This window comes from Taudactylus pleione, unplaced genomic scaffold (genome assembly GCF_031769625.1).
Source record: "Taudactylus pleione unplaced genomic scaffold, aTauple2 ptg000481l, whole genome shotgun sequence".
NCBI classification, from domain to species: Eukaryota; Metazoa; Chordata; class Amphibia; order Anura; family Myobatrachidae; genus Taudactylus; species Taudactylus pleione.
The window spans coordinates 2262731-2286645 of record NW_028284883.1 but is presented as its reverse complement, the minus strand read 5'-3'; the positions used below and the strand labels follow the sequence as shown (position 1 = coordinate 2286645).

General features: G+C 43.5%; 1 protein-coding gene across 1 annotated transcript in view; it reads left to right on the top strand.

Annotated features, from left to right (window-relative positions):
- Positions 1-6457: 6457 nt before the first annotated feature.
- Positions 6458-23915, top strand: part of LOC148502843 (cytochrome P450 2A4-like) — a 55717-nt gene continuing 38259 nt past the window's right edge. Inside the window, exons 1-4 of the mRNA XM_088449283.1 lie at positions 6458-6695; positions 13473-13635; positions 18936-19085; positions 20942-21102. Coding sequence (XP_088305409.1) covers positions 6516-6695; positions 13473-13635; positions 18936-19085; positions 20942-21102 — 654 coding nt within the window. The 5' untranslated portion in view covers positions 6458-6515. The remainder of the gene's footprint in view (positions 6696-13472; positions 13636-18935; positions 19086-20941; positions 21103-23915) is intronic.

Here is a 23915-nt window from a genome sequence, read left to right as displayed (position 1 = left end):
ATCCAAAACTTGATTTAGTTACAATTGTGTAGTCTCTGTGATGTATCGATAACTCAATTAACCAGTCTCATAATAACTGTATAGTTTTATAGTAGCCTAAGTGGTTATTAACAGCTACTTCAAAGAATAATATAAACACTTTTTTTGCAAACATGTACAATGCTTAGTTATAAAAATGATGTTAATCAAAAGGTTACAATAAAATAGACAGTACATGTATAACTAAAAAAAAAAGGAAAACTCATGGGAAATATAACACAAATGGTTGTGTCTGTTGGCTGAAGGAACAGCAAGAGAATCGGTGCAGCCTCTCAAGTTCAATTGATATACAAAGTATGACATTGGACAAAAGGCTTCAAGTGCTTTAAAATCCCCCACCACACCTCCACAGATGTCATTTCTATCTCTCCTGTGATTCGTTGTCTGATTTCTGACCCTGTATTATGATGCCTGGGACAGCCAATCTGGTTTCTGTCGTAAACCTTGAGGAGATAATTGGAAAATGTATGATCAAGTTATTTCTCATGAATCCATCACAGAAGGATACCAACATTACAGCATAAAGACAGGCAAGTGTCCAGAAACAGAATTCCTCATGTCTCTTAATAATATGGTCCTCTAGCTTATGGCAGTTATACTTCCATAGCATTTTTCATGATTTTAGACATTTTTAGCTACATGAGAAGTAGTATTTTATTGAAATACAGATTACATATTGAGCTGTCTTTGATCCCTCCATATAGTTTGTCACATAGTTTCGCACAGACACCTGCCTGTGGGTGTCATGGTGTGTCCTGAAGACAAACGCAACCATAAGATGCGTATCCACTAGCCAATAGAGGAACAACAGTATGATTACAACATTGTAATCGTACAGTCATTCCTCATAAAGTGGAGTGCCTACCAGGGCCGTAGCTAGGGTAGTGCGGCTGGTGCCAACGCACAGGGCACCTCAGGTCAAGGGGCGCTGTTTGGGCCTGTCAAATTTCTGTTTATTATCATTCTTGCTTGTAGCTTCCTCTTATTTCATCCCCAGCAGCTCCTGGCCTCTCCTATCTCTTCCCTGGCCCTTCCCTATGAGGCCATGGCCCTTTTTGGGTGCATTATGTCCCTTTGAAAAATGAGTGGGGCACCAATGCTCTTTCTGGCACAGGGCACCCAAAAAATCTCTAGTTACGGCTCTGGTGCCTACACTGAAGGATATGTCGTTCAGTGTAGGAACATGCCCAATCTGTGGTTATTGGCAGATTGACCGGCATGTTCAGGCGATGATTGATGTCGAAAACAACCAGTGGGAGCGCGCATCGCTGGTCATTTCCGACATTGTAGTGCATGATTAATGAACAATTATGATGTCATAATTGTTCATTTGCTCATTTAAATCACCTAGTGAATACATGGTATTAGGTGTTCAAATGTATCTATATGCAAACCCGTGGCAGATGGCTCCAGGAAGAGCATATTTGTTGTGGTATTAAGCATGTTTACAATGTATTTATATTTCCTTTACCTTGTGTAAGAGACTGCATATCTTAATTACTCCCCTATTTCCTGTAACACAGGATACCACAATTCATTTACATTCAAATCCAATAAATGTCTTCCCTGTTTGAACTCAAGGTTCCAGCCTCTGCAATTTCTGCTGATAGCAGAATACTAATCACTGCAACCCCCTGTCCTTGTTCTATATACATCTAAAGGTACGTACACACTGGGCGTTCAGGAATCATAATCGTACCATCGTTCCTGATCACCTGTAGTGTCTGCACTGAACGATCAGTCATTCAATGCAGGCACAGTCCATCATTCCTGAACATGCCAATCTGTCATTATCGGCAGATTGGCCTGCATGTTCAGGGAGCGTGCATTGCTGGTCGTTTCTGACATAAAAGTGCACGATTTGTGTATGATTACTGAGCAATTGCACAATTACTGAGCGTTTGCTTGATTACGATGTCGCAATCATGCAATCGCTCAGTAATATCGCCCAGTGTGTACGCACCTTAAGAGTCCTCTTGTAAATAAAATTTTCTTTCCAGCACAAGGTTACTGGATTTTACACAACACTTATTATTCAAGACCTCATACTCAACATACAGTGAATGAGTGAATCCAGGGGGTAGATTTACTAAAGAGCAGGTTGTCAAAGCTGCCGATCAATGGCATGTCTGGCCTATTTGATTTAAAATTGCAATAGAAATAAATGCTACCTCAGGATTGTTTAGTATTTATCTCTATTGGTATTTAAAAATTACAGAATCTGACTCATGTGTTTTATAATTTCATTCTAAAACTTGTCAACATGTTGCTTTTTAACTGGTTTTAATGGGGACTGAAAGGTATTTTTAGCTAAAATGCCATCATATCCCCAACTAGCAGGGGCGTTTCTAGAGAGGAGGGGGCCCGTGTACAGTCTCCGATACAGGCACCCTCCTCTCCGCCTGGCGGGCCAGCAGCGCACTGGGCTGTGCGCAGCCAGTGCCGGAGTTAAGTTTTAGACTCTGGGCACTAGAGTGTGCCCAGAGTCTATAATGAATGCACAGGTCACCGGGAAAATGGCCGTGGTGGTCATTTTCCCTGTACTGCGCATGCGCAAATGATGGGAAAATGGCCGCTGTGGGACTCCGGAGAGGTAAGTAATATTATGGGTGCAAGGTGTGTGGTGCAGGGCCCCCCTGGACTCAGGGGCCCATGTTCCCTGCACACTCTGTACACATTATAGATACGCCCCTGCCAACTAGTTATATTATGGGACTTCCACTGTTCTGTTATTTGAAGGAGTGGAGGCTAATAGCTACTTATAGACAGAAATATACATAAATTGTAAGAAAAATAAACAATTCCTTCTGCTATCCTGCTGAGCACAGTGCTTCCTATATTACTGGGGTGTATTTTTAAGTATTTTCTTCACTACCCTTGAAAGAACAATTTCTATTTTCTTTAAACCTGTTATGCACAAAAATACATATTTACAACATCGTATCTCGGAGACCTGGTTTAGAAGCTACATCAATGCCTGACCTAATGTGGATTAATATAATTTACACTAACAGAAATTGCTATGCAGCCTTTAGACTGTCTGTCCTTCCTCCTCCCACTTCACAATCTATTTTGTGATATCTTCTATGAAACATGATCCAGTCTATAATTTCTCCAGTTATGGTTGCAGGCAGTTTGGAGATAATGGGCCTGTTTCTGAGTATTATGCAGCTCCGTATGCGGCTGCATCTAATGAGCAATGTATGCCCTAGGCAAGATTTTGGATGGTGCCCCCTAGCAGATAATCTCACCACACTACACTCTGCAGACTCTCTCCACCACCTCTTCATGCCTACTCTTCCTTCCTTTAGGAGTCTGGCAGAGGACATAAAATTGTGATTAATTTGCCCCCATTTTATGTATCCATTACATCTCTCTCTCTCTCTCCCTCCATATATAGCTACATATACACACATACAGCACACACACTGATCCAGTTGCTGCCCATCTCACAGCACCCCTGGCCTCATCTAGTACCACTTTCTAAGCACAGCACCCCTGGCCTTATTATGCACCCATTATCCAGCTGTCGGCACCCCTCATTCATTATGCACCCCTTTCCCAGCACAGCACCCTTCATCCATATAATGCAGAGTGCATCACAGTGAGGGCCATATAATGTAGAGTGCATCACAGTTAGGGCCATATAATGCAGAGCGCGTCACAGTGAGGACATATAATGCAGAGTGCGTCACAGTGAGCGCCATATAATGCAGAGAGCGCAGCAGTGAGGACATATAATGCAGAGTGCGTAGCAGTGAGGACATATAATGCAGAGTGCGTCACAGTGAAGGCCATATAATGCAGAGCACGTCACAGTGAAGGCCATATAATGCAGAGTGTGTCACAGTGAGGGCCATATAATGTGAGAGAGCGCAGCAGTGGGCCATATAATGCAGAGTGTGTCACAGTGAGGGCCATATAATGCAGAGTGCATCAAAGTGAGGGCCATATAATGTAGAGTGCATCACAGTGAGGGCCATATAATGCAGAGCGCGTCACAGTGAGGACATATAATGCAGAGTGCGTCACAATGAGCGCCATATAATGCAGAGAGCGCAGCAGTGAGGACATATAATGCAGAGTGCGTCACAGTGAAGGCCATATAATGCAGAGCGCGTCACAGTGAGGGCCATATAATGCAGAGTGTGTCACAGTGAGGGCCATATAATGTGAGAGAGCGCAGCAGTGGGCCATATAATGCAGAGTGTGTCACAGTGAGGGCCATATAATGCAGAGTGCATCAAAGTGAGGGCCATATAATGCAGAGTGCATCACAGTGAAGGCCATACAATGCAGAGAGTGCAACAGTGAGGACATATAATGCAGAGTGTGTCACAGTGAGGGCCATATAATGCAGAGTGCATCACAGTGAAGGCCATATAGTGCAGAGAGCGCAGCAGTGAGGGCCATATAATGCAGAGTGTGTCACAGTGAGGGCCATATAATGCAGAGAGCGCAGCAGTGAGGATATATAATGCAGAGTGCATCACAGTGAAGGCCATTTAATGCAGAGAGCGCAACAGTGAGGACATATAATGCAGAGTGCGTCACAGTGAGGGCCATATAATGCAGAGAGCGCAGCAGTGAGAGCCATATAAGCAGAGTGCATCACAGTGAGAGCCATATAATGCAGAGTGCATCACAGTGAAGGCCATATAATGCAGAATGCGTTACAATGAGGGCCATATAATGCAGAATGCGTTGCAGTGAGAGACATATAGTGCAGAGTGCATCAAGTGAGGGACATATAATGCAGAGAGTGTCACAGTGAGGGCTATATAATGCAGAGTGTGTCGCAATGAGGACCATATAGTGCAGAGAGTGCAGCAGTGAGGGCCATAAAACACAGAACAGTGATCAGTGACCCACATATAACTTATAACACAGATAATATAAACACACCCCTTACACACATACACATAACATGAAAACACTCCCCCCCACACACACACACACACACACTACATTAATACACCATGACCACCCCACCACAGAAAGCAAAACACACTCCAACTCCCCCCTTCCCAGAAAAAAAAACAAATACACCCCTTCCCATTGCATACCTGATACCACCCCCCCTAGATGACACTGGCACTTACCTGTCCTAGAAGAGGATGAGTGGTCCCTGCTGGGGCTGGGCTCCATGGCACAGGATAGGAGAGGAAGAGCCTGTGAGATGTTGGTAGAGAAGAGTCTGGAGAGGAAGGGGCGGGGACCCGGGGTTAGGAGGCAGGGTCTCCGGCAGGGAAAGCAAAGTGCATGTAGAATAGACAGGGGGCGGAGACCCGAGATTAGGGGCGTGGTCTCAGGCAGGGAAACGGGTGGGCATGTAGTAAAGACAGGAAAGGATGGGGACTCGGGGGGAGGGGATGGTCTCAGGGATAGTGACAGCCTGGTCAGAGCCCCCTCCTCCTCCTCCAGCCACAGTCAGACTGCCCGAGGCCAGCCGCAGCACACAGTAATATGTATCTTTTTGTGATTCTTAGTTGGACAGATTCCTGGGGTGTGGGATGAAAATTAAACATTCTGAATGTCCATAGTCAGAATGTTGAATATAGTTAAAAGCAATATGTTGATATACTTAAAATGTCGACATGTCCATACTGTTAACATTTAACATGTCAGCAACAAAATGTCGATATACAGTTGTTTTGCATGTTGTAGCCTAACTCTAAACCTAACCCCAACTCTAAACATAACCCCAAATCTATATCTTACACTAACCCTAACCTTAAACCTACCCCTAAACCTCATCCTAACCATAAACATAACCCTAAACCTAACTCTTACCCTAACTAACCATAAATCTGACAATAAACCTTACCCTAACCATAAAATTAACCCAAACCTAACTCTTACCCTAACCATAAACCTTAACCTAACCATAAACCTTTGCAGTGGGTGAGGGTATAGTTTCATGTCGAAAAGCAATGTACTATGCATAGATTCAATACCATTATTTAGATATAAAGGCTGAGTCCACCTTTATTAGCTAACATTTTTTTCAACAAGAAAGAGTTTGGGACTGTAGATGGCTTAGATAGTATCCCTTGGCTGCTATTGAAGTGTACAACTTTTACATTCAACTGGTTCTATGTGACGTTTGTGAATTTCAAAAAATAAACAGTGTAGACACATGGATTACAGATGTCAGTTAGGTACTGAATGCATTTTTTTAAACACAATGCAAACAACCACAGTACATTGCTAAATAAATTATAAAGAAGTAATAACATTCTATGTTTTCAAAACTGCTTTTAGTGTTAACAGGGCATATGTTCATGTAAGTTCTTTTATTTTTTACTCAATCTCAGTCATATGACATACAAGGACAATGCCAACACATCCATGGCAACAACAGCTGTCCGGACAGATCCAGTTACACCCTGCTAACGCCCACATTCGAATCCAGCAAGAGAAGGGAAACACATTACAGATTATCCTCAGATGCAGCTCCATTGAATTGCATCAACATGATTGATATTCAGAGTGTCACAGTTGTATTGGTGGCTTTTGTAAGTTCTATGTTAGTTCTCTCCTATGGGAAATATGTGTGGCAAAGAAGGAAGATGCCTCCTGGCCCATTACCCTTGCCCATTTTTGGGAACTATCTACAGATTCAGTCTGAGGGACTCGTGTCAGGCTTAATAAAGGTGAGTGTTGGGTTAATGGACCTTTATTGTCTATATTGAGTTGTGTTTACTGTAGTTATGTTTTCTCTGAATGGGCTTGATAGTTTGCTTGGTTTGTCCCTCCTAAATAGAAGAAGGTATAAATCAATTACATAACAGAGAAAGTATAAAATATTGAAATTAGATGTGTAATATATTAATGGTTACAAGTAAATTTATAATAGTTGTTACCAAAGTAGATTTTAATTTCATTTTAGTATCAGAAAAAAATCACAATAACTGGATCTCTACCAACCACTATTTTTTTTATGAATCTCTTTTATTGTGCACTCCATTGCGCACATTCTGCATTTCTACTGACCATCACTTAACCTCTGCTCTAGCCATCAAGTCACTACCTCACTCTTTCAGACTTTCTAACAATTTCCACACCTTTAAACAAGCCTGTAAGACTCACTTCTTCATAAAGCCTATCAGTCCTCATAATTCTCTATTCAGCTTCTCTGATCAACCACTGACCTTCTATCCCACTTCACCCTCCTTGTTTCACCCCACTCTTTAAGACTGTTGACCTTCATGGGCAGGACCATATTACTTCATTATCTCTTCCTAGCATGCTCACCAGTGTGTATTTGTTTCCCTGTCTCCATTTTTAACATAGGTGACTTTAATCCAGTCAGTCCATCCAGGCTCATTGAGTGCTGGTTGTTCCCTCCTCCCCCCCCCCCCCCCGTACAACCCATCATTAGTCTCATAGTTAGTATCACTATCCTACTCTCTACTCCTCCTACCTTTTCTCTGTCTTTGGATTTCTCATTTGAGTTTATGTTGATTTTATGTGTTTATATAATGTTTACGCAATTGTGCTCTTTTCACTGTATGGCACTGTGGACAAACTTTGTGACTATCTATAAATTGAAGCAGTGGAGGAGGGGGGAAAGGAGTGAGGGAGGAAGGGCCATCATCAATATACATTTTCAAGAATATACAAAGGACATGATTCATAACTGTATGCTAATGTGATCTGTTACATAGTGGATGTGCAAAAATAGGCAAATGTAGCAGATGCCAGGATATACATAGAGACGGCCACCGATGTCATCGCAAATCCAAGCCACTGCATACAAATACGCAGCCGCCATCGCAGATCATTTTATAGTTGGCTATGTGAGTAGCCCTATGGTGGCGCAGAATGGCCAGCTGAACAGAGACATGATACCCTCTTTATCTATGTATGGGATCACAGCTGCAGGCTGACACAGTTAGGAAATGTCTGTGTTTTTTTGCAGCCACTCCCAGTTACCTCCCCCACATGGACCCTGTCATTCTCTTTCCCAATGGAAAGTTACTGCAAGTGACTACGGGAATGTACCTTGATACATGCGCAGTGATACTCAGACGCATGCGCAGATGGCCTACAATTGCTCAACTAAGCAAACATCGGAAGAGCGTACATCTCTGCATCAGGCCCAAAGAGCCCACCGCATTACAGTATACCAACGTTGTCTCAATATGAACCATTCAGTGGATTTAACACCTTCATTATGGTATATATGGTGATGTCTAGTAAGTGGTGGGTTTCCAAAGCTGCCAATTTTTGGCTATTTTTCAGCAATAACTAATATTAAATGGATTTTTGGAATCCCACTGCTTAGTTGAAATACCAGAGATTAAATTTAAGTACCCATTTGGCATAAACAGTTTAACTAATTTCCCAATATAGGGGAAGTCTGCACATTTGTCAAAATAAATTGGGGCCAGATTCTGAGTACGATGAATTATGATGTTCAAGGAGTTGAGCGATTTTTTCCTATTGTGCATGTGTGAAAGTCCCTAAAAACTCCTTTGGCGCCTGCGTTATACAGTGTGTATGCACAGAGGCACAGTTGCGATTGAGACGAACATTATCAGAAATGTCTTGGGTGCTCCTGAGTGTTGACTGCAAGGTGGATAAACAGACAGACGGAGATGGTTTCTCTTTGGAGCAAGATATGGATGGGTTGGAGGTGTATCACTAATGTTTATGCATACACAGACGCTCTCTCCATCCTTTACTTTGGAGGCGATACTTGAATAGAAAAGCTGCACCGGCCATAGGGTTGGTAAAAAATTTGATTGTAACATCTAAAGATGCACCAGGCAATATTACAGCATCGACAGATGTTCAAAGTGGGTGTCTCGGTCCTTAAACATTCATATGAAGGGAGGGGCATTGTAGCGCATTTGTACAGTATAAAGTCTCAGATGGACATTCGCCAAAAGATGCATCTGAATCAGGACAATTATATCTCAGCTATGACTGCTCCCAGGGAAGGAGGGTAAGAGGAAGTCCAATAATTTTCTTTTGCGCACAGACATATGGGTCTGTGTTTCTCATTGCTTTTGCATGGCACAAGCTGTCCTTAACATCTTAGTAATAAGTACGTAATGACAGTATCTGTGCAGCCATGTCTACATTTTGATGTATATGATCTTATATATACACAGGTATCTAAACATGTTAATACATTTATTTCTAAATTATGATATAATTTGATTTATTCTACATCCAGGGCTGGCTCCAGGGCTAATATCATCCTGTGCCGGCCGAGTGCACAGCGCTCCATATCGCGCATGGCGCAGCGGTGCGTGACCGAAATTGGGGGCGTGGCCTAATTATCATAGGCCACACCTCCTTCTGGGATGTTATCTGAGGGGTGTGCCCACATGGCATGCCTCAAATAACATCAGGCTGGGGGGAGCCTCACTAGCTGGGCTTCCCCCAGCCCTCTCACGACACTGAATGGATGCGCGCAGTATCCATTCAGACTCTGGGGTCCTAGCACTGCTGCACAGCTGATTTGACCACCCACAGACCACCTCGGCCCACGGATGGACCAGTGGGACACTACTGTCCCGCTGAAATTGGGATGCTGGAGAAGGGAGTGCCCTCTACGGGAGGCACCCCTGTTCGACAGCTCAGGTCGAACACCCCTAGAGCCGGCCCTGTCTACATCGAAGAGATGTACAGTTCAGTTTTCCTGAAATATGACCACACCCAAAATTAGGGGTTCTGAGTCAAATCGAGTCCAAGTCTGGAATCACTTTGGGGTTCCATGTTGAACTGAATCCCGGCTCGAGTCTGCTGTCAGTTCAGAACTTGGGCCCTCATTCAGAGCCGCTCGTTAGCGGCAGTACGCTCGTTCCGAGCGATGTTTGCACATCTGCGCATGCGTACGCTTTTTAGTACGCATGCGCGAACCAGTCAGTGCGGCCGAAAATCGTTTGTACGCTATATAGCGAGTGCCTGCTATTTTGAGTGACAGAATGAGGCGTATGTGGGTGGTAACAGGGGAAGGTGCTTGAAAATGGGGAGTGGAGATCCGAACGCAGGCGTGCTTAAAGGTCAAAACGGGCGTTTTATGGGTGTGTATATTTAAAACAGCAGCGTCATTGACCACGTCACTGGGTTATTTTAGAGCCAGAACTGCTCGCAAATTTGTGGTAGCAAACACCAACCACAAGAATAGCGAGCAGTTCATACGCTGGTCGATGTACTCGATTAATCTAATAAATAGCGGACATGACGTATGGTGCGAGCGGCCAGGGGGCGTTTTTAACAAATAAACGAGCGTATGTTTTGCTCGTTCGTTCAGACTTAGAGGTGTGAACAGACTGCAATGTGCGTACGGATCATTTGAATAGCCACCCCTTGTTTTTAAACGAACGACCGCAAATAGCGAACGGCTCTGAATGAGGGCCTTGGACTTAAAAACCGAACTCTGGTGTTGGATCGCTGTAAACAGGTCCAAAGTACAAGATTTTAGCTGGTTTTTTTTTTATAATTTTCTTCAAAAATCCAGATACAATATCAAAACAAAACACTTTAGGCAAAACAATATCCAAAACGCAAAGATTAATTAGAACACAAAATCAAAATATAGGGGTTTGTGTGGAATGGGATTGAAATGCCGGTGGCTGGTTCAAATCCGAACAAGGTGAGCCCAAAAGGATGAAATACTGACAGCGGAAGTAAAGCTAACCCTCCCCCCTCCCCTCTCCCCCCTAACCCTCCCTTAGGGATGTCTAACCCTAACTTCCCCCCTAGTGCCTAACCCTAACCTCCCCCCAGGGGTGCCTAAACCTAGACCCCCTCCCCGCTCCCTAAACCTAACACTGCCAGCGGGTGCCTACCCCTAACCTCCCCCTGGGGGTGCCTAACGCCCCCTTCCCCTAGCCTAATGCAACCCTCTCGGGGGGGTGCCTAACCCTAAGTCCCCCCGGGAGCCCCTTAACCTAACCCTCCCCCACATGGCTAAGAAGATGCGCACCCCGGACTTACGTAGTTTCAGCCTGCAGCCCTCTGGATTCTGGGGTCGGGTTTACGATATCTCAATGCCTATCATACATCCCTAGCCAGCATTCTGCTCTTAACTACATCCTGTTTGCATACATCTCTACTACAAAGTTTAAAGCACATTTATTAGCAACTACTAATGTTATGGATGTATGGGCTGGAAATTATTTCTGTTGCACATACTGCAGGCAATATAAAATAAACCAGCACTCCCTATTTCTCAAAAAGACTATTTCATTAATATATATATTGTTGCAAGCTTAGGTTAGGGGTGTTGTCTCCTGGGGTAAATGGCAGCAATTCTCATGCAACAGCCAATCAATAGGTCACCATTCCAGTGCTTCAGTACAAGTAGCCACAGCTAGTTTTAGTTAGCAGCATAAAATAAGCAACAAATAAAAATAAATCCTAGCCTGTCCGGCTCTAATTCCAACGTTTTTTCTCTCTGGGTGTAATGGTTTTTAGAAGTGAAGATGTTGCCCATAGCACCCAATGAGTTTCACCTGTAGCTATTATCTTCTAGAAGGTGTTAGATAAATGATAAGTAGAATCTGATTGGTTAATATGGGCAACACCACCACTTTTAAAAACCTGCACTTTAGAGAATATACCTGATAGTGTCCAACTCACAACAAAAGAGCAATTTTAGTACAGCACTTATAATCACAAGCAATGCTCTCTCTCTGCAGGCCTCAACCCACTCCCCAGTCAGTTAGAGACAGACTAGATAAACTGCTCCACATTTTGTTAGCCTCTCACAGGTGGTCTGGCAATCAAGGTTGCTAATCAGCTAACTGTCTACCAGACATTAGCTAGGAACCTGGGGCCTGATTCATCAGAGGATGCAGCTGTTAACATGGTATTAGCTGTGATAGCTCTATTATGGTAATTCAGCAGGAGGCATCATACCTCCTGAATGCATTACTGATCAGAGCTGCATCCTTGGACACAGCATCAAATCATCTGCGTGTCCATCTGTCGGCTGAGTGACCCATGGAGTAATGCAAGCTGACTACTGCAGATGAGTCCTGCCCTCTCCACTCTCCCCCAATGTCAGTGGCAAGCCTCCATTTTTGGAAACAAAGCCCGTTGTCGCCCCCTCCCCATCCCAAAATTGCAGCAGACTGTTAATTACTGACAGTCTGCTGTCAAACTCCATTTGACATTGCAGACCCATCCTGTACATGTGCAAGTAGCGGTCCGGCGCATACACAGATTACGAACTTCGGGTATCTGTGTGAATTATTCTCCTGCACCCCCTGCTGAATCAGGCCCCCAGGTCATATGCATATCCCCTTCACAACTTCCCCAGTGTATTTTTTATGTTGACATAAACAAGTCAAATCATTTGCTAAGTTTGCTGTCAGCCCTGGAGTCAGCAAGCCAAACTAGTTTTGTGCCTCAATCTTCCTGACAATTTTTAGCAGTATAATTTCTTTAAAATACTTAGCAGCTGATGTCAGCTACACTTCCCAGACAGTTAACAAACATAAACTCATCTAAAATAATGACACAGAGGCAAGTATTGTCAGCGAAAAAAGGGTCAACTTTATTTATTTAAATACTACTGGGGCAGTATTATGGAGATGAAAGAATGGTCCTACTATGTGCAATAACCAAACCCATCCATCAAAATACATCAGGCCTAGATGGAGGGGACCCTCTGCCCATGGATCATACTCAGCTTGAGGTATTTAAATCCCCTACCAATAACACAAATTGCAAAGGCCCACCAGGACAGTGGTGCCATTGACCCAAGTAGGGTAGAATCAGCATAACCAGTGCATTGGAGGAATAGCACCTCAAGATCTAATGATGAGACAGTCACTGCAGCCGTTCTCTCCAGCAGACTTCAAAAAGTCAACAACTAGAGAGGGCGAGATGCCAAACAATCAAAGTGGAACCTGAATGTTCCAGTGAGCATGAAGTAATAATAAAACACATTCCTAACTCCACCAACAATTAGACTAATCAATGAACTAACATGAGCTAATCAACTGACTTAAAATGAAATCCTATATTTCCAGTGTTAGCTGACTCAAGGGCCAAATGTAATTGGGTGAGAGTTTAGAAAATGTGAGAGAAAACTCGCACATTTTTAAACTCAGCCAATGTAATAAAGTCACAGAACATTCAAACTTTCAGACTCAAAAAACTCTCACGATTTAAACTCTCATCCAGGTGATTCCTGTTTTGAAAATACAAAATGTATTAGTGTGAGAGTTTTACTGCTAAACTCTTACATTTTCTAAACTCTCACCCTATTACATTTGGCCCCAAGAGTTTAAATGCCTGCCAAGCAATTAAATGCCCTCTGTCACTCTTCTAACCACGCACATGCAAGGGTATTGCCATACATTATGTAGTCTCTCTTCATGGAAATCCATTTTATTTTTTAAACTGATTGTTACATTTTTTCAGCTTGTGAAGCGCTCACAAACATTTATCTGATACTTTCACAGATGTCTGAAAAGTATGGGCACATTTTCACTTTTTACATGGGCTCCAGACCAACTGTAGTCCTGACTGGGTACCAAATCATAAAGGAGGCACTAGTCGACTTGGGAGATGTCTTTCTGGATCGAGGATATGCTCCTGTAATTGATCATATCTTCAATTATGGAGGTGAGTACTAAACATTGAGCAAATCAGTGTCATGAATATACATGCTACTCAGGGCTGTTATTAGACTGTTGCACATTCTTTTTCTCATGTAGCGTTGGACACAATTTACGCAAAAAAAATGTGTAAATGGCATCCATAAAAGTAATGCAATTTGCCTAATATGCAAAGTCACAGGTATCTTAGGATACATGTGACTGGGCGCATTACATAAAATGCATATTTTTCATAACTTATGCTAATAGCATAAGATACACTTACACTGTAAAATATGCCATTAATGTATCTTACACTAGTGGCGTATAACTTCACAGTATTGCAGTGGAGTTTTCCCATGATCTGATCATGGGAAACCACTGTATAATATAAACAGATGTGATCCAAAACGTATAAGTCATTGGCATTTAGACCATTAAAGAGCTACAGTAGTCCTCATTGTTATTGTTTGTAATATTGCCAAGCCATAGATGCCTTGATAAAATGAAAAGCATCCAATCAAACCAATAAATTGGAGAGCAAGGTTTCTGTGTGGGTGTGTGTTTATTTATATTAAAACAATTTTTAAATATGTATGTGTTATTTTTACTTAATTTGTCCTTGGTACACTAGATGTACCAATATGTTGCAGATGAGAGGGCATGCTGGCAGTTGTAGTTCCTCAATTACCATCATGCCCTGGCAGCCATGTTATGATTGAGTGCTAGTTACCAGAATACCAAACAACTTAACTGCAAATGACAAGTCAGACTCATCGTTCACATATATTTTAAAACTGTAGATAATGAGCCTCACTCATCAACCATAGCAAGGTGGTCATGGAATAACCAAAACAAAATGACCTTTTCACCACCTATCCAAACAACTGGTAGGGAATTCAATGCAGATGGATGATAAAAATATCTTTGTGAAAGACAAATCTAAAGAATGGGGGGATTCACTCCATATATCTACCCCTTAATTGTACCTTGAAAGATGGGTTTATTCTCATTTAAAGTCAATTCAAAATATAGGCATAGATTTTAAATCTGCAGCAAAATCATATAAGGGGATATGATTTTTCTACAGATTTAAAATCTATGCCTATATTTTCAAATGACTTTCCTCACTATCACCGTCATTTCTATGCAAACAACTAACGGAGTTATTGACATTAGACATATAGGCCCTCATTCAGAGCCGTTCGCTATTTGTGGTCGCTCGTTTAAAAACAAGGGGTGGCTATTCAAATGATCCGTACGCACATTGCAGTCTGTTCACACCTCTAAGTCTGAACGAGCGAGCAAAACATACGCTCGTTTATTTGTTAAAAACGCCCCCTGGCCGCTCGCATCCTACGTCATGTCCGCTATTTATTAGATTAATCGAGTACATCGACCAGCGTATGAACTGCTCGCTATTCTTGTGGTTGGTGTTTGCTACCACAAATTTGCGAGCAGTTCTGGCTATAAAATAACCCAGTGACGTGGTCACTGACGCTGCTGTTTTAAATATGCACACCCATAAAACGCCCGTTTTGACCTTTAAGCACGCCTGCGTTCGGATCTCCACTCCCCATTTTCAAGCACCTTCCCCTGTTACCACCCACATACGCCTCATTCTGTCACTCAAAATAGCAGGCACTCGCTATATTGCGTACCAACGATTTTCGGCCGCACTGACTGGTTCGCGCATGCGTACTAAAAACCGTACGCATGCGCAGATGTGCAAACATCGCTCGGAACGAGCGTACTGCCGCTAACGAGCGGCTCTGAATGAGGGCCATAGGGCCTTATTCACTGCGGATCGCAACTGCGATCGTGGCTGCGATTACACATGCAGTTCAATGCAGTCTTAGCAAAACATAAGGACACCCAATTCCCTTTACTCACATCCGTAATACTTAGCACGTCTGCGTGAGCATCGGTAACATTGAGTAACATCGGAGCCTCACGCACACTTGCACAAGGTCTGACCTTACTCAGAAATTGCTAAGCTGATTGCATGCTGTTGTAGCTCAAGCTGCATATGGCATCGTAGTGGCTAATTTATGTACGCCCCTGCAACGGCGTTCAAACGAACTGACACGCCTGCGTTTTGCCGACCACCCTCCATCACCACCCACAAATGGCACATCCTGTCAATCACTCTGCAATGGGTCTGCATAGTCTCTACGATCACAGTCCTGATCACAGTGGCTAGTTCACGCATGCGCATTGCAATGCATACGCATCAGCAGGATGCAACGATAAGCTGATTGCGTGAATCAAACAGACCTACACTAATCATAAAAAGATCATAAAAGATGATTTTAATAACAATGTACAAAAACATATATACACATAAAAATTATAGCACAGAGTTACAATTTCATCAAATATGGATCTATATCAACCAAAAGTGACCTTATGCCAGAGGTTCCCACACGCGGTCCTCAAGGATCCCCAACAGTTCAGGTTTTAGAGATTTCAGGTGAGCTAAATCAAACATAAAATCGAATGCAAAATCAATATACCCCCTACTGTGTATGCCTTGACCAATGGACTTCCTAAAAATTATTTTGATGCTTTGGTCAATGGGGCACATTGTCTGGAAAGTTATGCTTTCCAGAGTTTGCTGAATATGGCCACATCACATCCCCATACAGTTCTATAGGGACTGCTGTGATATCAGCTGCTGACTTTTTAATGTTGAATGAGGAGAACTCTTGCACTGCCTTCATCCTTAGCGCAACCTGGTAACTGAGCCGGTGGTCTCTAGAATCTGCCGGAGCTCAGCAGGGGGACTGACTTCTGATTTGCACTACTGCACATGCGTATCTTGATTGCATGTCTTTCCTCCTAGTGAATGGGCGCACCTCTGAGACACCTGAAGATATACCAGCCCTGTAGAACCCATAGAGTACCGCAAGTACACTATAATACCACTGATACATTAGAGGGGCATAGTTCTACTATCCTCCAGTGTTTTTACCACTCTGACAGCTGGCGCACTACAACACCAAGCAATACCTAATGCTCCAGGTTGCATCAATACTACTATTTATAAACTTGTTATATCCCTGTGTCTTATTCTACTTGTTTTTCCACCTGGTTCAATAAACCAACAGTATAACCACATGTAAACTAACCACCAACAGCTCCAAACAACTGTGTGATACTGTACATTTAGCACCATATACACTCTAACCCTGTGTTCTGGCTGTTATCTAGTGGGACTATTTACATTTTCATTTACACCTTAATTCCACCCAGTGTCATTCTACTGCAAATCTTTATTACCACTACTCTGCAAATGAGACCAGCAGCCTCAAGTAAATAGGTACTGGTGCCCACACACTGACAGTTGTGATAAATGGGTGTTTTTGAAGGTTGTACAGCATTTTTAGGAATGATGCAGAACATCCAGCCCACAGTATGATCAATAAAAGTGAAGCCACTCCTGATTGGTTAGTTGTGTACACGCCTTTTTCCTTGTGATTTACGTCTCAGCTCCACAAGGAGTAGTTCATCGTCGTTCATGTTTTTGTTTCTTTTCTTTGGTTTTTAAGGGCAAAAGAAAAAGATCCCTTTGGAATTAGGCAATTAAGAAAGAGGTCATTGAGAGTTTAGGGTTGTGCATTTTTTCTTTAACAGTCATTTATATGTAGCAGTCCCCCATGGGGGCCTTAATGCCAGTACCATCATAACAAAGCAACTTATGGCCACAAGGTTTGGCTGGGATCATTTAGTACCACATATAAAATTGGATTATAATTTTTACTTCTAGCCTTTATCATCTCAACACCAGAGGCCAGAGCCAGAGGTGATAGGACAAGCTCATGTGCTTTTAGTACTGACATATTTTTCTATGGGCTTTCCAGCTATTGTGAAACTACAAGTAGCAGCATGCCCTACCACATTTTTAGCATTCCGTAATAGCAAAACTGTGGCAGGGCATGCTGGGACTTGTAGCTTCACAATAACTGGAGAACCACAGGTTGGCCAGGCCTACCCTAGGGAATACAACCCTATTCTGAAGAATCTGGGGCTGTTTCTCAGTAATCATGGATTGCTTCCCTGTTATGGATCGGTATGTTTGACCGCCGGACCTAAGTCCAGGGGTGCAAATCCTGACAACGGAAGACCGGCATGACAAGGTCCCGACAGGTAAGTATTTTTTACTCTACAACCCCCCTAACCCTCCTTTAGGGGTGCCTAACCCTAACCTCCCCCCTAGTGCCTAACCTTAACCTTCCGTCCTAGTGCTTAACCCTAACCTCCACCCATAATTGCCTAACCCTAACCTCTCCCCCTAGTGCCTAACCTTAACCTTCCCCCCTAGTGTCTAACCTTAACCTTCCCCCCTAGTGCTTAACCCTAACCTCCACCCATAAGTGCCTAAACCTAACCCCTCCTCCCTGCACCCTTAACCTAACCCTTCCAGGGGGGTGCCTAACCCTAACCTCCCCCCGGGGGTGCCTAACCCTAACCCCTCCTTTCCCTAGCCTGTCTTTAACCCTCCCAAGTTGGTGCCTAACCCTAAGTCCCGCCGGGAGCCCCTAACCTATCCCTTCCCCTCACGGCTGTCCGCTCCCGCCGCCCGGCTTACCTTCCTTTGGTATGCCGGGTGTCGGGACCCCGTCATATGGATAATGAAAGCCGTCAGGATTTCGACGCCTATCATTAGTCCCCTGCTGGGATTTGACAGTTGGGAAGCCGGCGGTCAACATTTCAACTGCCAGCTTCCTGACTTCATCCCCTAGTTACAGTGTGACCAGACCAGCCTCATGCTATGTGTTACCTTTCTGACTAATAAGCCCAGGCTATGAGCTCAGGTGACTGGATCATTTTTTGTAAGTAGGGTTAGGCTTCTTTTAAATATTTTGTTTTTATTCTGAAATATGCTTGGTGATGATAATATGTACCAGAGATACACTTGTGATCAATCCACCTCTAATTGTGCCCAAAATGATGGGAACATGCCCTTCTACAGTATTATTGGTCTACACTTGCCCACCCCTTCCCTCCCCATTCCACATTGCAAATTTCTGCAAATACAAATACTTACAGTATTTCCACAACTACATACACTAAAGCTCATGATATTTATGAGAATCTACTGTATAGTATGATTTTGTGTGCCTTGTTTATGTGTTGAGCTGAAGGTACAATTTAGGGTAACTTAATCAGTCACATGAGTTAAAAGATAGGTGCATTTAGATTAAACACATTCAATGTTGGTTTATATACTGTGTTGTACCTTTTATGACAATTTTCATACACTTACATAAAATATATTGAAAAACAAAATGTACACTTTATTTTCACACATTTACGCTGTTTTAGGATTAGCTCTCCTCAATGGAGAGTCCTGGAAGCAGTTAAGGCAGTTTTCTCTCATGACGCTTAAGGATTTTGGAATGGGTAAGAAGAGCTTAGAAGAACCCATACTGGAGGAAGCACAGCATCTTGTGGAACATTTCATAAGCTTAAAAGGTGGGTATACATCCAAAGAGGCATTGTGCCACACTGAAGTATAACCATACCTCCCAAACATTTGGATATATTGTGGAACAATCCTAATTTTGATGGGAATATGTCATTGTCCTGTTGATCAAAACGTGTGTCCCTATTAGATCATTACATCAGAGTTGTGAGATTGATCCTGTGCACACCTGCTTTTGATGCATGTGTAATTGTTTTTAGGGGAGAGGAAGGGGTTGCATGTGACCCAGCTTTTCAGAATTAGGGGCATATTGAATTAGGTGTGAAAAGTCCCGTAATTTTCAAATGCCGGACTTTTCGCTGACTTCAAGTGTTTTAGCCAAGGAAACTAATCGTGCGCGCCCCCATTATTAGCCATATTCAATTCCAAAGGATGCAAAAAAGCGTCCCGGCGAAACTCAAACAGGCGAAAAGTGCTGTCAGTTTTGGGTAAATTAGCCTGACACCCCCCAAAAGATGCACTAACATTGGGAATCAGTATAGATGTTCCCGATTAGCCCCACTGGAGCTATTTGGGGTACTTAAGTGCTTTCAATTGCCTCTATATATCATCTTTGCACAAGTGGTGAAGAATAGCATTTAGCAGTTTTTTTTGGGAGAAAATAACTAGTCCCAGCAAATTTGGGTTACATGAAAATGGGTGTAAGCATGGTTAAAAATCGCAAAAGTGAAAACATAAAATACACACCTTCAGCAAGGACCTGCAATCAAAAAAACACCTCCCACATACTTGCAGACCCCCCAAAAGCTTATATCTCTAGTTTTTAAAGTTTGTACCCCAACTTTGTAGTTATTCACCTCCTTTTTCAAAGTCACTTTTTGCTGTGTTTTTTTTTTTGATGCAGCTAACCTTTGGGGGGCTGTCCCAAGGGTGCAGGGTGGTTTCTCCACCTTTGCACCCCAAAACTGCAATTCCGCACTTTTTTTTTACACCTATTCATAGGCGAATCTTTTTTACCTATTACATTGCATTGCGTTTTCGTGCACGCGAAAACTCTTTGGAATTGAATACGGAGGAAACTTTCAGACTGGCAAAAAGTCGCAATCGTCGATACTATTTCACAGATCTCGTTTTTTTGCTGCTAATTGAATATGGCCCTTAGATGGGTCAGTAGCAATTTTTAAGACATCCATTCTGGACTTTTGATTCCATCAGAGATGATAGATGTGTCCTACTTTTATGTTCTGTCTTTGTTATCAGCAATATGTAGTTGAAGTAGTTTTTGCTTTTGTTTACTGAGGTTGCTAGGCAATCATATTTCACTTTGCCTTCCATTACTGATAGAAATTCCTCTGCAGTTGATTCATTACAAAGAGGTGTTGTGCACAACTGCTGTTGATGCATTTGGCATTGTTTTCAGAAGGGAGTTGGTGGTGACATTGCTTTTGAAGCACTGGAATGCAACCAGTGAGCTGTTACATACCCCAAAGTGATGAGATCGTCCGTCACTCTTGTGTCTTGAATCAAAGGGTCAAAATATACAGAAGTAAGGTTTAAACCATTGCAAATTATTTATTTATTTTACAAAACTGTGTATATTACAACTATTTAAAGGGTGCAGATAATGCTGGTGTCAAGATGTGGTGTGTTTGCTTGAAGTCTGGAAACTGACAGGGCCTGATTCAGAGCTGGACTTAAGTTGAGGCAGAGCAACCAATCAGATTCTACTTAACATTTAACTAGCACCTTCTAGAAGATACTATCTAGAATCTGATTGGTTGCTACGGACAACATCACTTTTAAAACTCACTTCTAAAAACTCTCACTTTAGTAAATTTACCCCTAAGTCTTTTTAATGCTGAGAATTAATCACTCATTCTATGTGACACTTTTTTCATTTATTTAGAACAGCCTTATGACCCCAGCACCACTCTGACCTGTGCTTCCTCTAATATTATGTCAAACATACTGATGGGAAAACGCTATGACTACACTGACAAGAAGTGGATAAAAATTCTCGAAGACTCAAAATCTGCATTTCATATCCTCTCAGCAAAGCTGGGTGAGGTAAGGAGGACATTTTGAAGCTTCCGTTTTAATACAATATATGTAATTAACTTATAGAATATATACAACCAAAAAACAAATTTAAGATAATATATTATTGGGGATGTAGTCATTGTTGTCAACATTTCATCAGTGTTGACATGATGAATATCAATGTGTTCAATGTAGGGATGAGCGGGTTCGGTTCCCTAAGAACCGAACCCACCCGAACTTCGGGGATCCGGGGCGATCCGAGCCCAAGCTCGGATCTCCCTGTCAGCCCCGGATCCCTCTCCCGAGGCAAAACCTCGAGATCTGCTGTCGGATCTCGAGGTTTTGCCTCGAGCGGCCATTTTAAAAAAAATGCCTTTGCCTTTAATGGGCAAAGTGCTGATTGGCTGACAGAGCCGTCTGTCACGGCTCTCAGCCAATCAGCATTATGGTGCTCATTTGCATGTAGCACGGACTCGTGAGATCCGTACTACATGCATCTGTGTGACTGACAGTGACACAGAGCACAGATGGGTCAGTGAGACCCGTCTGTGCTGCTGTGTATTTCAATGACACAGATGCACGCACGGACCAGGAGATCCGTGCTACTTGCATCTGTGTCATTGACACAGAGCACTGACGGGTCCGTGAGACCCGTCTGTGCTGCTGTGGTAAAAAAAAAAAAAAAAAACCTGTGTAAAAAAAGAAAAATATGGCGTGCCCCCCCCCAAAAAAAGAGCAACCAGCCCCGGGCATTAGTGACCCAGTGCTGGGTGTGCTTAAATACAGGGGACAAACGACGTAGGGGTCCCCTGTACTTAAGCACAACCAGCACCGGGCTAGTCAGAACCAGCGCTGGTTGCCAAAATACGGGGGACAAACGACGTAGGGGTCCCCCGTATTCTGCGCAACCAGCTCTGGGCTCTGATCCGGTCCTGGTTCTGGAAATACAGGGGAAAAAAATTAGTAGGGTTCCCCTGTATGTTCCAGAACCAGCACTGGACTTTTTCTAGCGGGGGGCTGATGCCACAGCCAGGGGAGCCCTTTCACCGGGCCCCCCAGCCGCAGCATCAGCCATGACCGCTAGTCAGCCCAGGCCGGGGTTCCCTGGAGAGCTGGGGACCCCCCCAATAAAGGGGTCACCCTCTCCAGGGCACCCCAGGCCCAGGCTGATAGCCCGGGGCTATCCCCGCCACCCCTGGTGGCGGTGGGTGGCGGGTTGATTGTGTGGTGTGGTGTAAATAAAGAATATAAAACATTGTCTTTACAAGTAGAACTGCAAGTCCCAGCTAGCCTGCCCCGCATGCTGGTACTTGGAGAACCACAAGTACCAGCATGCAGGGCATTAAGGGCCCACTAGTACCTGTAGTTCACCTGTAAAAAAAATGTTTAAAAAAACACAGGACACACACACCGTGACAGTATAAGTTTATTAAACATACATACACACACACACACACACATGTACACATACTCACCTATGTAACATCGTCCACTTGTCCGGTAAAGTATCCATAGGGGACCTGTGAAAAAAAAACATACTCACCATCTCCTATGCGAGGTTCTGTCCTCTTCGTTCCAAAGTAGGCATCCCCGGACTTGGCAAAAAAACAAAACGAAAACGCGATCCACGAACTTAGTACCGTTCTATAGAATGGTACTTCCCGAATGAGAGCTTAGCGGCGGGGTATCACCATGGAAACCCCGCTGCTAAGCGTTCATTGGCTGAGAGAGGTCATCTCCTGTCTCTCAGCCAATGAACGGCTCCCTCCATTGTTGTCAATGGTGGGAACCGCAGGGTAAACTTTAATAACCTTGCGGCTCCCACCATTGACTACAATGGAGGGAGCCGTTCATTGGCTGAGAGACGGGAGATGACCTCTCTCAGCCAACGAACGCTTATCAGCGGGGTTTCCATGGTGATACCCCGCCGCTAAGCTCTCATTCGGGAAGTACCGTTCTATAGAACGGTACTAAGTTCGTGGATCGCGTTTTCGTTTTGTTTTTTTGCCAAGTCCGGGGATGCCTACTTTGGAACGAAGAGGACAGAACCTCGCATAGGAGATGGTGAGTATGTTTTTTTTCACAGGTCCCCTATGGATACTTTACCGGACATGTGGACGATGTTACATAGGTGAGTATGTGTACATGTGTGTGTGTGTGTGTATGTTTAATAAACTTATACTGTCACGGTGTGTGTGTCCTGTGTTTTTTTAAACATTTTTTTTACAGGTGAACTACAGGTACTAGTGGGCCCTTAATGCCCTGCATGCTGGTACTTGTGGTTCTCCAAGTACCAGCATGCGGGGCAGGCTAGCTGGGACTTGCAGTTCTACTTGTAAAGACATAGGCCCTCATTCAGAGCCGCACGTTAACAACAGTACGCTCGTTGCGTTCCGATGTTGACTAACCGCGCATGCGTCGGTGTTACACCGCGCATGTGCGTACGGCAGATTGCGAGCTTTTTTTCTCTCGTTCCTAAAATAGCGTACAGGAAGTGACATGTCAAATGTGATTGACAGAACAGGGCGTTTTTGGGTGTTGACGGGGGTGGAGATGAAAAAACGCAGGCGTGGCGAGGCGTTTTTGGGGCGTACATACATTAGCAGATGCGAACGTCAAATGTGTTCGGACCGTTTCATACGTCACTGAAACAACCGCTTTCCCTTCAAAATGCTCGCACAGCTTAGGGTCAGGATTACTCGACCACATTGGCGATGGCCTTCTCCTCCGTCCCGGGACTCCACGATGGTGCAGCGATTAATCGTGGCTGGTCAGTAAAGTAATTAGTGTTGGATTGAAATCCGGCTTGGTATGTGTTTGGAAAGCAGTTTATTGGGATA